We start from the raw sequence: 15298 nt of genomic DNA on the forward strand, positions 1-15298 counted from the left end.
TCCTGACAAATGAACTAATAAAACCAGTCATCCATAAAGCTGAACCACTTGGCAGCTGAACGATCCAACATCTGTATGAGAAGAGCTGGTAACCGGTGCTATAGAGAATTACACAAGCCATGCATGTAGTCTTTAATGTTCACCATGTCAACAGCTTATTGACAAGAAAAATATTCTATTGGCTTTTTTGGCCACTTTATCAGAGCAGAGCTCCGTTTTCAGTTAACTTTTCCCATATATTTAGACCTTGTACAATAAAAATAAATGCCAGATTACACTACGGTTCACTGCTTGATAATTAGTTGTATGACATCCTTCCTCATTTCTAAAACAGAAAATGAGATATGTATCTCAGAGGTGAACTTATAGCTGCGAGTTCACCTTCATAATAGTTGTGAATACTGAAACAAACATCTCTGAACTCATTGTTAACCAGCTTAACTGGAGATCTAGAGACTGCGCACAGTGACATCGGATAGGAGTCCCTGAAATAAAGAGAGGTGAGCCCAGACTATTTCTGCTCTTCTCTGATCACCAACCAGCGTAACCAGAGAACAGGCTGAGCGCAGGGATCTCTTTACCAGCCGACTGTCATGAGGAAAATCCCATGCTTGGAGCGCATCCGCAAAGCGGATCTCCACCGTCTCCTCACCAGACACTCGCACTTAAGGAATGACCTGTGACTGCCTCAACAACATCCCGAATGCAGACACCAGAGCCCTGGTTGTGCAGTAGTAAGTGTTGGGAGGTAATGATCTAGGAAGTGGCCATAGAACTCCCTTGGCAAATACCTCTCGTTAGGACGTATGGAACAAGGTGATGAGATAAGCAAAGGCAAACTGCTATGAAATCGCCTCATCCATACATGCCAGAATTCATCCAGTCAGTGGCAGCGTGTATTCTGAAGAGTACATCAACACATCACCCTGCTCAGACTTGACGCCAGTAATCACCTTACACAATTACTTAATGAGTTAGAAATGAGTACTGAATCACTGTCCCTTCCACCAGCTTTAAAAAACTTACTGGAAGTGTCAGTGTCTGTCAGTATTATGTATATATACTTAAAAAAATACAGTGAACTTAAAACGTCAGTCAAACTGAACCACATACGCATGAGAGTACGCTGTGCGCAATTGGCTGCCGCTTCTCGCCGGTGTGTGATTGGTTGTGTACGAGTTGTATCCATGTTAAAATTGTAAAGCGTCCTTGGGTATATAGAAAGGCGCTATATAAGTTGAACATTCATTCATTCATTCATTCACATACTGAAAGGCACCAATATCAGCACCAATTAACAGAGACAATCACAGAATGACATTCAATAACTTTATTGTTACGCTACACATACTTCACAAAAACGTTTGGGACCAGCGTTTGAAAATTACTTTTTTACGGAGCTCAGTGAAAATCATTAAAACATATCAAAGGAAATCGGTGGTTTTGAAAGGTTACAAAGGGATTTTAAGGGTTTCAACAGGCAAACTTTTTTTTCCTTTTTTAAACTGAGGTAACGGAAGAATCATGAACCTCTATAGCTTTCAAAAGCTTTTTTTCCTTTCACAGAGACCTAGCGCTGCCCTTTGTGAGGAGAAGCATCCGGATTCTAGGAGGGGCACAACACTGTCTTTACATGGTAATAATGTAGACCAACTACAGCCTTTCACACCCACTCAATAACATGCATGGTTAAGACGTATTAGCATGCGGCTGACCAACTTGCGGGGTGGTGAGCTACACACACATACACACACACACACACACACACACACGCACGCACGCACACACACTGCTCTGAGAAGAACAGTGATACATGTGTTACCACAGTCTGTTTTTGCCTCAAATCATGTCAGTCACTGACGAGTGTGGGACCGGAAGATACAATAAAGCTAAAATAACAAGAAAATCCACAACAACAGAAAGAAAATCAATAAAAAAATAACCATCTACACAATTCAATAAACAATAAGTTATTTTACCAAGTACCTACAAACTTCATTTTGCCTAAAAACCTCCTCAGCAAATAATTAAGGCACCATTTCCTGATCCTATTTTTTACACCCATGATGTGTTCCCGTTAATATAAACACTAGTGCCATATTGCTTTGAAAACATCTCCTTCTTACATAAATAATTAAAAGGAACAAACATGGCTTCGTCTCACGTGTAACAGAGTGCCGTTTGATACCAGTGTTGAAGACTGCAGATCTGGCTGGACTGCTGACTGGGCAACACTGACCTGTCTTTCTAGCAGCAAGATCTCCGTACCTCTGCATAGATGGCTTTTAGCTATTGGTTCCTTTGCATTCCTGCCTCTAAATCTGAGGTAAAGAGGAAGTTTGCCTTAAAAGGCAGAGAATCTACTGTTGTCACAGGATTCAAAAGTAAGAGTTTCTGTCGACCAATAAGGGAGCAGGAGGAGGAGGCTCTCGTCTAGCAGCTGGGTGGTACAGAGGTTTGAAGGGCGAACACTTCGAGAGCAGTGCATCATGGGGAACGACATAAGGAATGCTCAAATACTGCAGGACGTGTCAGTCACTCGAGAGTCCGCCATGACAGCTTAAAAACAAAATGACTTCACATCGTACGTCATACTGGTGTCTCTCCCTAAACAGCAGATGAAGACATCAGTGTAGAAGAAGAAAAGTCAGTTTAAAAAACAAAAACATACAAACAAACAAACAAAACCCCCACGATGGCCTCTTTGAGAGGTTTGGGGTGTGGTCTGATGTCCGTGAGGGGCTGAGGGTCAGTGGGGCAGGTAGCTCGCCGCCCCAGCGAAACCCGTTTGTGGAACGAGGCCGGGCACAGGGCGGTGTAGGGGCGGCGGGGAACGGAGGAAGAGGAGAAGGCACAGGGGTAAAAGGGAACGAAGCACCTGACGCAAAGGTAAGAGATAAACGTGGAAGAAAAAAAAAACTGGAACTGGAGTTGGTAAGAGACAGACAGGGAGAGACAGACAGACAGGGAGAGACAGACAGACAGGGAGAGAGAAGAGAGGCCAGGTGCTGTGGTCTGTGAAGGTGATGATGTCGGGTCAGGTCTGGAGGGTTACGGGTGGTTCTGGGCTGAACATGAACACGGTCCACACAGACTGGAGTGCAGGAAGTGGTGGTGGAGGTGGTGGTGGTGGAGGAAGTTTTCACCGCTGCGAAAACAGGCCGAAAGACACAATCAATCACAATGATCTCACTCGTACACTGGAACCATGACTGCAGATAGACGATGACAGTGGTGACATGCGAGACACTCGGAGTGTGAGGAGTGGTGAAGAGGCTCGGATCTAGACCGGGAGAACAAAAAAGATCTAAAACACGAGCAGATGGAGCAGGATTTCCAAAGAACGTAATCGTCAGCTAAACCGTCATTCGTATCTACAGGCATTGGGGTTTCTGAAAACGAAGAGAGTAGAGTCAGTTATTATTTTGGATTAGAATTACAGAATATTAACTGATTTTCTCCCTGCATGCTTTGTTCATCGCCGCCTCGTACAGTGTGTGACTGGCAGAGAACGGAGGATCCCCACGTGAGCCTGCGTGTTGTGTCACAGTTGGTGAAAGAGGCTTTACCGAGGGACGCTTGTTTATCGGACGCGTTTACGCTCGTGGCTGGCGGGACGGTTGTTGGGCTCTGCGCTACGTCTGCCGTGGGGCGATTCGTGTGCTGTGTTGGTGCTGGTTTGTTTCTTTTTGAGCACAGTAGGCTCTCTGCCATTCCTGTGGCTTAGATTAGAAGATGCGTCCTCTGTGCTATTAATGTGCGAGTTTGACTGATTCTCGACCTTAAATGGAGATTTTGCGGTACTAGTCACAGAAGATTTGCACGCCTTGCTAAACTGACTGTTACTAGTGGCTTGGCCACTAGGGGGCGGTACAGTCCAGTCCCTCGGTACTGCTGGGGATCTCGAGGCGTGGGAAGCAGTGGTTACACTAGTGGCCTCCATGGAACGAGATTTGCTGGGCTGCTTTTTAGGGACCTCGCGCTTGATGTTGGTTTCTGGAGAAGATCTCACGTTAACCTCTTCCATTTTTCCTCGTTTTTTTTCTGATCTCACTGCGGCAGGCGGGTGGCATTTAGAGGCGGAGTCTGAGCGCACAGACGAGGGCGTTTCGCTGCTCGACGGTAACGACGTGCGGCGGGTTTTGACGAACGTGCTGTCGCGCTGCGGCGCACACCCCCCCGCAGCCTTGCCCCCCGCCCCCTTCCCCCCCACGGCGTTCCCTCCCGCCCCCTTCCCCCCCACGGCGTTCCCTCCCGCCCCCTTCCCCCCCACGACGTTCCCTCCCGCCCCCTTCCCCCCCACGGCGTTCCCTCCCGCCCCCTTCCCCCCCACGGCGTTCCCTCCCGCCCCCTTCCCCCCCACGACGTTCCCTCCCGCCCCCTTCCCCCCCACGACGTTCCCTCCCGCCCCCTTCCCCCCCACGGCGTTCCCTCCCGCCCCCTTCCCCCCCACGACGTTCCCTCCCGCCCCCTTCCCCCCCACGACGTTCCCTCCCGCCCCCTTCCGCCCCACGACGTTCCCTCCCGCCCCCTTCCCCCCCACGACGTTCCCTCCCGCCCCCTTCCGCCCCACGACGTTCCCTCCCGCCCCCTTCCTCCCCACGCCTACGACTTTCGGCGGAAGCGACGGCGGCACGGAGCGCACGAGCTTTCCATCCAGCGAGCGCGACGACCCCCGACCCCGGACGCGCACGAACGTAGCGTCTCGCGCCACGCCTTCGGCCGGCGGCCCCCGCTCGGAGACGGACGACGGCGAGGAAGAAGAGGAGGCGGTTCTTACGGGGCTGCCGTGGAGACTGCGAGACAGCGCCCTGGCGAGGCCGCCCACGCCCTGCGGGCCCGAGGAGGGCGGCAGCGCGGGGCTGGCCCGAGAGCCGCTCCTCATGGGGCTGCGCGGGGCGCGGCCCGACTTGGCGGCCAGCTGCTTGGCGCGCGAGCGGCGCGGGCTGCTGCCGTTGCTGTGCGAGAGCAGCGGGGCCTCCAGGTCGTCCAGCCGCTGCGTGAGCGCCAGCTTCTGCTGGATGGCCATGCGCAGGAGAGAGTTCAGCGTCTTCTTCTCGTCCTCTGCGGCCGCCAGCTGCCTCTGCATCTCGTCCAGCTGAGTGACGTACTGGTCACACCTGGGAGGGGCGAGAATGAAGGAAAATAAATGGATTTAATGTTAATATTTAAGCAGTCCAGCTGAAAGTGTCTACAGGATGGGTTACGGACAAGAAAAACATACTTGGACATTAACACCAGGTTGGAGGGATTAAAAACTTTTAATCCCAATTCAGGTTCAGTAATTAAATGCTAACTGCTCTGGTTGGCCATATGGCGGTGCCATACACAAAACCTGCACTCTAACATCATGATGGGGTCAAACATTAGGGACGTGTTTCACAAAACAGGGATTTGAGAATATTGGCTGAATATTTCATGCAATATTTCAAAGTATTAAGGATTTAAGAATGGGTTCTACAGGACATGAGTAATAAGCTCTTCTCTGAAGTATTTACTGTCAACAACCAGGCAAGGCCCAGTAAACAAACTACAGGCCACTTTGAAGATGTCTTTGATGCCAGAGACAAATAAGATGGTTACTGTTATATTACATATAACATATGTCATAATCTAATCATCTGCACATTGTAGTCTGTGAATAACACCAGGCACACAGAAAACTCACATAAGCCACTGAATCATTTGGAAATTATACAGATATTATTTCCAGATGATAAATTAAAATTTATAATTGGTCATATATTAGAACCTCATTTGTGTATTTTACACTTACCACACCTATAGCCTTTAATAATTTCCTATAGGACCAACAGCCATGTTGCACAATACACACCTCTTCCATTAAAGGTTACCGTTCAACATGACCCTTTGACCCCTGGACGGCGGGGGGCGTACCTGCTGGCGAACATGACGCGCAGCGAGGAGAAGGTGGCGGCGTCCTCCTTCAGGGCCTTCAGCTCGTTGCGCAGCTTCACCATGGTCTCGGACACCACGCTCTTCTCCGTCTCGTACTTGCTCTTCAGGTTGTTCAGGGCCAGCTCCGCCGTCTGAAAGCGCAGGCAGCACGTTACTGTGGCGAGAGCTTAAGGGCGGGCGATACAATGCGTTATCGTCATAATTGCGATACATCGTCGCGATACGCAGCACATGTAGACGGCATTTTCGGCTGTTCCAGCTCTTCTACCGCATGTTGTATTACAAATTACATACAGAGATGTTAACCTGTTAAATCTGCAAGCGGCTCGATGCATATAAGCTTATTACACCAATGTCATATTGTATTTTATCCAATAACTACCTGTTCGCTGAAGTACCATGTCAGGTACAGGCAAACTGAAATTATATATATATTATTTATGGAATATAGAGCATCGTGCTGTGCAGTGAACTCACTGTACAACACTCCAAAGAAACGTGGGAGTATTTCTCAATATTCACAATATGCTTTGTAAAATAACTCCTGCACTAATTTGCTGGTGCACCGAGTCTACTGTGTTACATATTGTGATGTGCTATTGCCAGATGGGCAGTTTTTCTCAGAGCAACCTTAAATGCATCTAGAGCAACAAAGCTAATTGCTTGAAGCATAAAGCCAATTATGAAAACACTTAGCAATGCTGCAGCCTTCTGGATACACACTGGAACTGGAGCGTAAGGTCATCACACCAATTAAGTCAATTAGCTATTCTGAAGGAGGAAGAATGGAGTGGCAAATGTTAAAGGTTATGTACCTGTATATAACACACACACACACAAACACACACATGTATGCGTGCATGTGTGTGTGTTTGAAAGCTGCTTCAGGTAAAACAGCCATAAAGATCAAGAAAAGATCCATTAAGTCTCTGTGACCTCTAAAACCCGCACAAGAAGCTGCCCCAGCATTGCGAGCTGACTGCGGGGAGCGACTGGGCACCTGCATGGAGAGGCCCGCGTGCTTCGCCGCTCTCCAGAAACAACTGCGCCAAGGAGAAGCGGCATCGGGTTTCAATGACAAACGCACATCCCCACGAACAGGTATGACGAAGGACAGTCCCGCAGTGTGGCTACCTGTTTGTTGGCCTTCAGGACAGTCCTGAGCGTGGCGATCTGTTCTCTCTTCGTGCTCAGAAGAGACTTCAGCTTCAGCACCTCCTCGAGCAGTGCGTCCGCATCGCGGTCAGATTCAGTGCTGCCCCCTACAGACGTGGAGGGCAAAGTGCCTCGCTGCCGGCACAGGTCCACTGCCACCTGCAAAACAATCAATTTATTTACTACGATGATATTATTCTTTTGGATCTTTTAACGTCTGAGGTTCTTCATTACTACTGGCACTACAGTCGGTTCAGAAAGTGAATCAGGACACACATACTCTCAAAGCCAATCTGTGCCATGCCACGTGAAATAAAAACCATGCCCGTGTTCGCAAACCGGGACATTGCACGGAAGAACTGTAGCACATTGGGACGTGATGTCAGCTACAGTCACTCGTTAAAGGGTTTATTTACATGTCCCTGATGTGGGTTCTGACAAACGGGCTGACCATCAAGGTGTTTGTGTTTAACCTTGGTCCCAATTCAAGAGTGAGACAAAATGTCTACAGGGAAACCGAGGTCCACCCTCTACGCTCCAGAGGTCCGATACCTACTCGGTGTCCTCACCTAACCTACTTTATGGCCTCTATTCCCTTTTTAAGTGACGTGAGAAACTTGCGTGTGCTTATTTGCGATTTTTAACCGCTGTAAGCGGGACGCTTACCCGGAGGTGTTTGATCTGGCAGCGGATGACAGCCACCAGGTTGCGCACGTTGGTGGGGTCCCGGAAGTCGAGCGTGGGCGACGCGGGCCCCTTCCCCCAGGGCGGCGAGGAGTCCTCGCCCCCCCCGCCCTCTCCCTCGGGGGAGTATCCCTCCTTGCCCTGCGCCTCCGCCGAGCGCCTCTGCTTGCGGAAGGCGCCGTGGTGGTGGCGGGTGCTGGAGTGGTGGTGGCGTGCGGCGCGCGCCCCGTCCCGGTAGTAGTCCAGCGTGACGCGTCGCGGCGTGAGGTTGTTGCACACGCACACGTGGTGGTAGAGGTTGGCCAGCTCCTCGCTAAAGGCCAGCAGCTCCTCCTGCGTGGCGCTCAGGTGGCTCTCCGAGTCGGTGGCCACGCGGCGGGTGGCTCCGATCTCCCGCTCCAGCTGCCCGATGCGCTCCTGGTCCTGGCGGCTGGCGGCGATGCACTGGCGGATCTTGTCGGCCAGCTCCTGCGCCTCGCCGCGCCAGCGCTCCTTCTCCAGCAGGTGGCGCTCCTCCAGGGCCCTGCAGCTCTCGCCCGCCTCCTTCAGCTCGTCGCGCAGCTGCATGAGCTCGGCGTTGGCCGCCCGCATCCGCCCCTCCAGCACCTCCGCGCTGCGGGCGTCCAGCTCGTACTCGCCCCCGCCGTCGCCCTCCGCCTCCGGGCCACGGCCGGGCGGGGCAGACCCGCCCCCGTCGCCCCAGGGGTGGGACGCGGGAGGGGCGGAGCAGCCCTGTAGCGCCTCCAACCGCTGCGACAGCTGCTCCACTTTCACCTTGTGCTCGTCCAGGATCTCCTGGGACTCGGCCAGCTGTTCCTGCAGCTCCTGGACCGTGCCGGTGAGGGTGGCCTTCTCCCTCTCCACCTGCAGGACGCAACACCAACACAAGTGGCAATATGGCACCTTTTAGTTTAATCTATTAGCTTTAACATTTTACTGCTCTGATGGATGGCACTAATGTATAAAGTTATGCACAAAATACACTTTCCTGGAGCTGCATGGTAGACATAGTGTTCAAGAAACAAGCTTCATAAATTTAGCAACTTGCAATCTGTGGCCAGGAATTCAAGAGCAAAAAAAAAAAAAAAAAAGTACCACTGCTCTCTGGGTGTGAGCGAGGCCATTGCTCCTGAACCCTGTCAATCACAGCTGGTCTAGCCAATCACCGTCATCTGTGCGCTTGCATCAGTTCCCTCAGAGTCTGTGCTAGCTGCCCGGTCCCTCAGCTGGAGACATGGGCTTTGTGTCCGCTCGCCACACCTTCCAAAGTTGGTGGTTGTTGTATGATAAGGGAGAGCTAGCTAGCAGTGAGGTGGGCACTGGCTTAATTACTAAACCTGGGAGATAGATGTGATAATGTTCAAATAAATATAAGAAAACTAGCGAACTATTAAAAGCGGAGACGATGCTTGGGCAATTTCATAACATAAGTGATTATGAATGCTATGACTTCTCGTGTAAGGAGGAAAGGATGTGGGTTTTTAAACAGGAAGTACGTTTGTGGCCCCACACGTGTTCACGCAAACCAGAGTGACAGAGCTAAAGATTTACAGACCAGCTTTAAACGCTTCACCGACTTCCCCTTGTAGTCCCATTAGAAACATGCTGTGTAACGGGCGTGTAGTCTGAACAATCAGATGATCTGAAGTCAAATTGTGGAGGACATTGTGTCTGCGGAGCAGCAACAGAGGCGTGTAACAGGAGAGATGACTAGATGAAGGAATCAAGTGACAAACTACGAACAAGCCAAGACGCCCGTCTTCACTTTAACTGAAGACTCTGTCAGCTCTGTCAGACCGTTTGCATAATGGGAGCGTGCTCTAGTCATCCGGCGCTGTGAAGCGTGCGTGCGGACGCAGGTCGGCCCCTCCCACCTGTAGCAGCTGCTGTTTGAGCTTCTGGCTGTCGGATAGGTGCAGCTCGCTCAGCAGGTCGGCCACCAGCCCCGGGGCCTGGGGGCGGAGCAAACGCTCGCCGCCGCCGCGGGGGGCGGTGCGCAGCTGCTTGTCTCCGCCCCCCTCTTCCGCCGGCTCCTCCTCCCCCGCGTCCCCGGCCCCGCCCCCGGCCGGCCCGTCGTCCAGCCCCAGGTCCAGGTGGGCGACCGGGTCGAAGGGGTGGAGCGGGTGGGCGGCCAGCTCCCTGCGCAGGCTGTTTTTCTGTTCCCGCTCCTGCTTCAGCGCCTCCAGCGCCTCGTCCAGCTGACGCTCCGCCATCTCGCGCAGCAGCTCCGCCTCCTCCAGCTGCGCCCGGAGAAGCTCCGCCTCCTCCTCCTTCTGAGTCAGCTCCACCTTCAGGGCCTCAAACTCCACCTGGGGGGTTAAGCTCGTCACTTGCCAGCACAACCGTAGGTAGATTGTAGGATTTTCTACAGATTAAACCTAAGATTTAGGCCGATTTAGTACAAGATCAGGCACAAGATTAAAGTCCATCAAACCCCCCCGTCAGATCGGAGCATGAATCACGCAGGGAAACATTCGGGACACAGGACGTCTTGTTTGACTTATAATGGACTCAGACAAAGCAAAGAGACAAATTCTAAAGCATGCGGTGTGTCCCACACTGTCTGGCTTGTGTTGGTGCAGTACGATCTAAGGAGAAGGGAGAAGAGGTGAAGATGTGGTCACAGGGACCGAGTGAATAAGATCTTTTCATTATGCAGTCAGACTTGCGGAGGACTATTGTGAAGAAACAGCCGAGACAGACGGGCAACAATAGGAATATTTGTATTACCCTGATCACGGCTCTGAGAGAATGAACGAACACACACGCACACACACCTGGTTCTCTTTGAGCACAGACACTTGTTTCTGCAGGGAGGTGTTCTCCTCCTCCAGCTCGCCGTTGTCCTGGAGCTGCTGAAGTTCTTGCACCTTAAACTCCTTCAGCTCCTCTCTCACGCGAGCCTTCTCCGCTTCCAAACACTCACACTCCTGCACACAGACGGAGAGGAACGCAGCAACAATGTCAATGGAGAATAAATGAAATCCATTTGATCAGTAATGATAAGTCAGTAAGGATGAATTCCACCCTAGCAGCTCCCTGCAACGTGGACGTACCACACAAGCAACTCTCATTTTAAGGGGTGATGCTGATGGTCCTGCTGTGAGGACATTGCAGGACATTTCCAACTACACGTCCCATGATGCACATCACGTGATTAGTGTGGAGGGGGTACAAGGGTGCTGGGTGCCCATTTGAAACGTGTGGAGTATCGCTGAGCTCACACACCCTGCCCCGCCCACCCTCCTGCCCCACGTACAGCTGGGCGTGTCCCTCTGAACTACGTCCTGTCCCACGTACAGCTGGGCGTGTCCCTCTGAACTACGTCCTGCCCCACGTACAGCTGGGCGTGTCCCTCTGAACTACGTCCTGCCCCACGTACAGCTGGGCGTGTCCCTCTGAACTACGTCCTGTCCCACGTACAGCTGGGCGTGTCCCTCTGAACTACGTCCTGTCCCAAGTACAGCTGGGCGTGTCCCTCTGAACTACGTCCTGTCCCACGTACAGCTGGGCGTGTCCTTCTGAACTACGTCCTGTCCCACGTACAGCTGGGCGTGTCCCTCTGAACTACGTCCTGCCCCACGTACAGCTGGGCGTGTCCCTCTGAACTACGTCCTCCCACGTACAGCTGGGCGTGTCCCTCTGAACTACGTCCTGTCCCACGTACAGCTGGGCGTGTCCTTCTGAACTACGTCCTACCCCACGTACAGCTGGGCGTGTCCTTCTGAACTACGTCCTACCCCACGTACAGCTGGGCGTGTCCCTCTGAATTACGTCCTGCCACGTACAGCTGGGCGTGTCCCTCTGAACTACGTCCTGCCACGTACAGCTGGGCGTGTCCCTCTGAGCTACGTCCTGCCCCACGTACAGCTGGGCGTGTCCCTCTGAACTACGTCCTGCCACGTACAGCTGGGCGTGTCCCTCTGAACTACGTCCTGCCACGTACAGCTGGGCGTGTCCCTCTGAGCTACGTCCTGCCCCACGTACAGCTGGGCGTGTCCCTCTGAACTACGTCCTCCCACGTACAGTCAAACCCATCTGGACACACAGTCTCTGCTCCTTCAGCATTTCCCAGTCAGCCGTGAACTCTACGTCTTATTCCAGCTGAAACCAGAAACTGAACCCAGGCCGGGTATCAGGTTGCAACAGCAGCCAGGGGCCAAACCCTAAAGGTCCAGAAGGACCAGGACAGCCCATCAGCTCTTCAGGCCCTCCCATGAGCAGGGTGTCCACCAGCTGTCACAGTAAAATGACTTCTGGTACCTTCTTCAGCTGGGTGGTGAGGTGGGCCAGCCTCTCACTTTCAGCCACGCTATTGGCTAGTGCCAGACGGGCCTGCTTTAGCTCCGCCTGCAGGTCGTCCATTCGCGTTGCCATGGCAGCCTCCTTGCTGGCGGTCTCCTGGATGAGGTTCTCCTCCCGATTCTGACCATCTGCTGCCGCACGTTTATGGCTGCTCACGGAGTCGGCTAGAGCCTACACACACACACACACACACACACACACACACACACACACACACACACACACACACACACACAATATTAAAGAATTCTGCCATCACTAATACACACAATTTGTTTTTTGCCCTCCCCCTGCTCCATTAAACATGGCCAGGCAGGATCAGGACTTAAAGACGTGTCCTTTACTGAAATGAACCGCCTTTACTTGTTTTAGGAGAATCCCCCCCCCCCCCCCCTCACAGAGTGAACAAGCTCTGTGCATTGTGAATCAACGAGGCATGCAGAGCCCCCACCGCCCCCCTCCCTCGCACAATACCCCAGCGGTGACATCACAGTCCCCCCGGCCAGCGGGAAGGCCCAGCCTAATACCGGAATGGCCGCCATCCAAACACGTGGTCCCTTTTACAACGGGACAAATGCTAACAAATTTACGGCAGATTTTCCCACCGTTATGTCCGCTGAAGCGTTCGTAGGGCGGGCAGACATACAGGCGGCCAGCGAGTAACTTTTGTTACTCGCTGTACATTTTAACCGACTCAAACACACTTTAAACTTCCAGGTTGAAGTTCAAGGGTGATCCCATCTACAGGGCTGAGACCTTAAGCTCTTCTTGGCCTGCTGTGTTTTGTTATTTGTCCATTTGTCTCCAGTTTCATCTGCGACGTCCACTAAGCAGGACGTTATGAATCAGGACATTATGAAGCAGGACGTTACGGTCCGACAGACTCCTTTGAGGTCATGAGGGTGGCAAGAGCAAACAAGCAGACAGTGCCCCCAAAAAACAAAACAAAAATCCTGGATACAGACAGACCTCCACAAACACCACAACATGACGTAAGAAGGTTCAACCATGAGATGCAGGTCATACCAAGCCTAGGCCCCAAGAACACAAAGGTAAGGCCTCCATTTGCTAAGAAGTACGCAAAGAGCTTCTCCGAGACTGCTCAATAAGCCCATGAAAACAGGAGGGCGGGGCTTCAGAGCTTGGCTCCTCCCAAACTTTCTTTCCCGCTGTTCCTCTCACCACGGTCCAGTCACTGTTGGCTCACACAGAGTCTCAACCTCTGCTATTTGTAAAGTGGCTCTGAGCCTGCGTCACATGTGTAAATAGTAATTTAAGAAAACCTGAAATGTATTCAGATTAACTGACCGTAACCAGAGTGACGAGAAGTGTGTAAACAAATAACAAGGAACTGCTCGTGATCCACAGTAAACCATCTCATCTTCCAGACGTGCCGTCATGAGCAGAGGCGTCACGTGCCTCCAGGCGGGCGACTGCTTGGGGCCGCGGGCCAGTCAGGGGGCCCCCGAGGGCCGACAAACTTTGAACTACAGCAGTGGCGACGGACAATGTTCGCAATGATGGTATGAGATCTGAACTCCCCAAGGGGGCCCCATGAATGTTTGACTGAATGCCCAATAGACTCTACAATCGCCACTCTGGTCGTGGGTATCTCTCCATCTGTCTGAGGTTATGGCAGCAGCAGCAGCAGCAGGCTGAACTCTTCCCAACTGCCTCCTGTGGGATCCTTCATCTTTCATCAGCACCGAAATGCAAGAACACGGAGCCCAAAAACGTGTCACTGATAATATACTACAGGGTTACAGAGTAAAACTGCCATTGCATCTTGGTCACACCATTCCAAGCCTTTAACATACACATGGAGCTTTTAGACTACCAACAATTAGCATACGCCCTGATTCATATATTTAAAATACTGGCCTACTTTTAGATTTCATGCTCTGCTATTCAGAGAGCGAGAGCGCACGAAAGAGAGAGAGAGAGCGAGAGAGAAATACGACCTGGTCACATCACTGCTAAGCAATAAAACTGACTCACACAAATGACCCAAATCACCCGATACGTTGGAAAGAAGTCCAAAAACGAATCTTGAAGGCCAGCTTTCTGCATTAAATCTAATAGACCTGAAACCTCATAGTAAAACAAACTGCTTGACTGCTTGTTTAAAACATATTTTAAGTGAGCTCAGAAAGATTCGACAAGTTCTGTACATCACGGTACTGATGTGCTTAATAACTTAACAGAATAATATCAGAGAATTTAGGTAAATTTAGGTAAATGTTACACACACAAAAAAAAAACAAATTTTTTATGATATGTGTTTTTTTTATATAAACATATGTTTTAATAACAAGTTATGCATTTGTTAATTTAATACCTTCCATCTGTGGAGGCAGTGGAATGATCTGAACATTGGCTCGTTTTAGGAAAGCAGGAATATAATGGAGTAAACTGTTCTTTGGCATCTGAAGAGTTGCTGAAGGGGCAAATTGTGCAAGTTAGGAAAACATCATCAGGCTGCCCCTCATTCCAGCTACAGAGTCTCCATTGAGGACCTGGACTCACCAGCATCATCTGCCACCTCACAAGGGCTCCTGAGTCTCGGGCCGTGAGTCAGCAGAAACGAGAGCAACACCAGGACTAAGGCCCTGACACTGAGACCTTCAAAACCCAACACTCACGACTACCTTCAATCCCAACACTCACGACTACCTTCAAACCCAACACTCACGACTACCTTCAAACCCCAACACTCACGACTACCTTCAAAACCCAACACTCACGACTACCTTCAAAACCCAACACTCACGACTACCTTCAAAACCCAACACTCACGACTACCTTCAAAACCCAACACTCACGACTACCTTCAAACCCAACACTCACGACTACCTTCAAACCCAACACTCACGACTACCTTCAAAACCCAACACTCACGACTACCTTCAAAACCCAACACGACTACATACACCTTCAAACCCAACACGACTACATACACCTTCAAACCCAACACCACGACTACATACACCTTCAAACCCAACACCACGACTACATACACCTTCAAACCCAACACCACGACCTACACCTTCAAACCCAACACCACGACCTACACCTTCAAACCCAACACGACTACCTACACCTTCAAACCCAACACGACTACCTACACCTTCAAACCCAACACGACTACCTACACCTTCAAACCCAACACGACTACCTACACCTTCAAACCCAACACGACTACCTACACCTTCAAACCCAACACCACGACCTACAC

The 15298-nt window shown here is 51.3% G+C and overlaps 1 protein-coding gene across 3 annotated transcripts in view; it reads right to left on the reverse strand.

Moving 5' to 3' along the window:
- Positions 1-1315: 1315 nt before the first annotated feature.
- The window catches only part of LOC143493224 (protein bicaudal D homolog 2), a 17363-nt gene continuing 3380 nt past the window's right edge, over positions 1316-15298 (reverse strand). For all 3 annotated transcript variants that reach the window (XM_076991499.1, XM_076991497.1, XM_076991500.1), the window contains exons 3-10: positions 12022-12234; positions 10536-10688; positions 9633-10067; positions 7741-8622; positions 7054-7233; positions 5899-6050; positions 4781-5120; positions 1316-3148 (exon numbers count right to left, since the gene is read on the reverse strand). In XM_076991499.1, the coding sequence (XP_076847614.1) occupies positions 3143-3148; positions 4781-5120; positions 5899-6050; positions 7054-7233; positions 7741-8622; positions 9633-10067; positions 10536-10688; positions 12022-12234 (2361 nt within the window). In that variant the 3' untranslated portion in view covers positions 1316-3142. The remainder of the gene's footprint in view (positions 3149-4780; positions 5121-5898; positions 6051-7053; positions 7234-7740; positions 8623-9632; positions 10068-10535; positions 10689-12021; positions 12235-15298) is intronic.

This window comes from Brachyhypopomus gauderio, unplaced genomic scaffold, assembly GCF_052324685.1.
Source record: "Brachyhypopomus gauderio isolate BG-103 unplaced genomic scaffold, BGAUD_0.2 sc83, whole genome shotgun sequence".
Classification (NCBI taxonomy): Eukaryota; Metazoa; Chordata; class Actinopteri; order Gymnotiformes; family Hypopomidae; genus Brachyhypopomus; species Brachyhypopomus gauderio.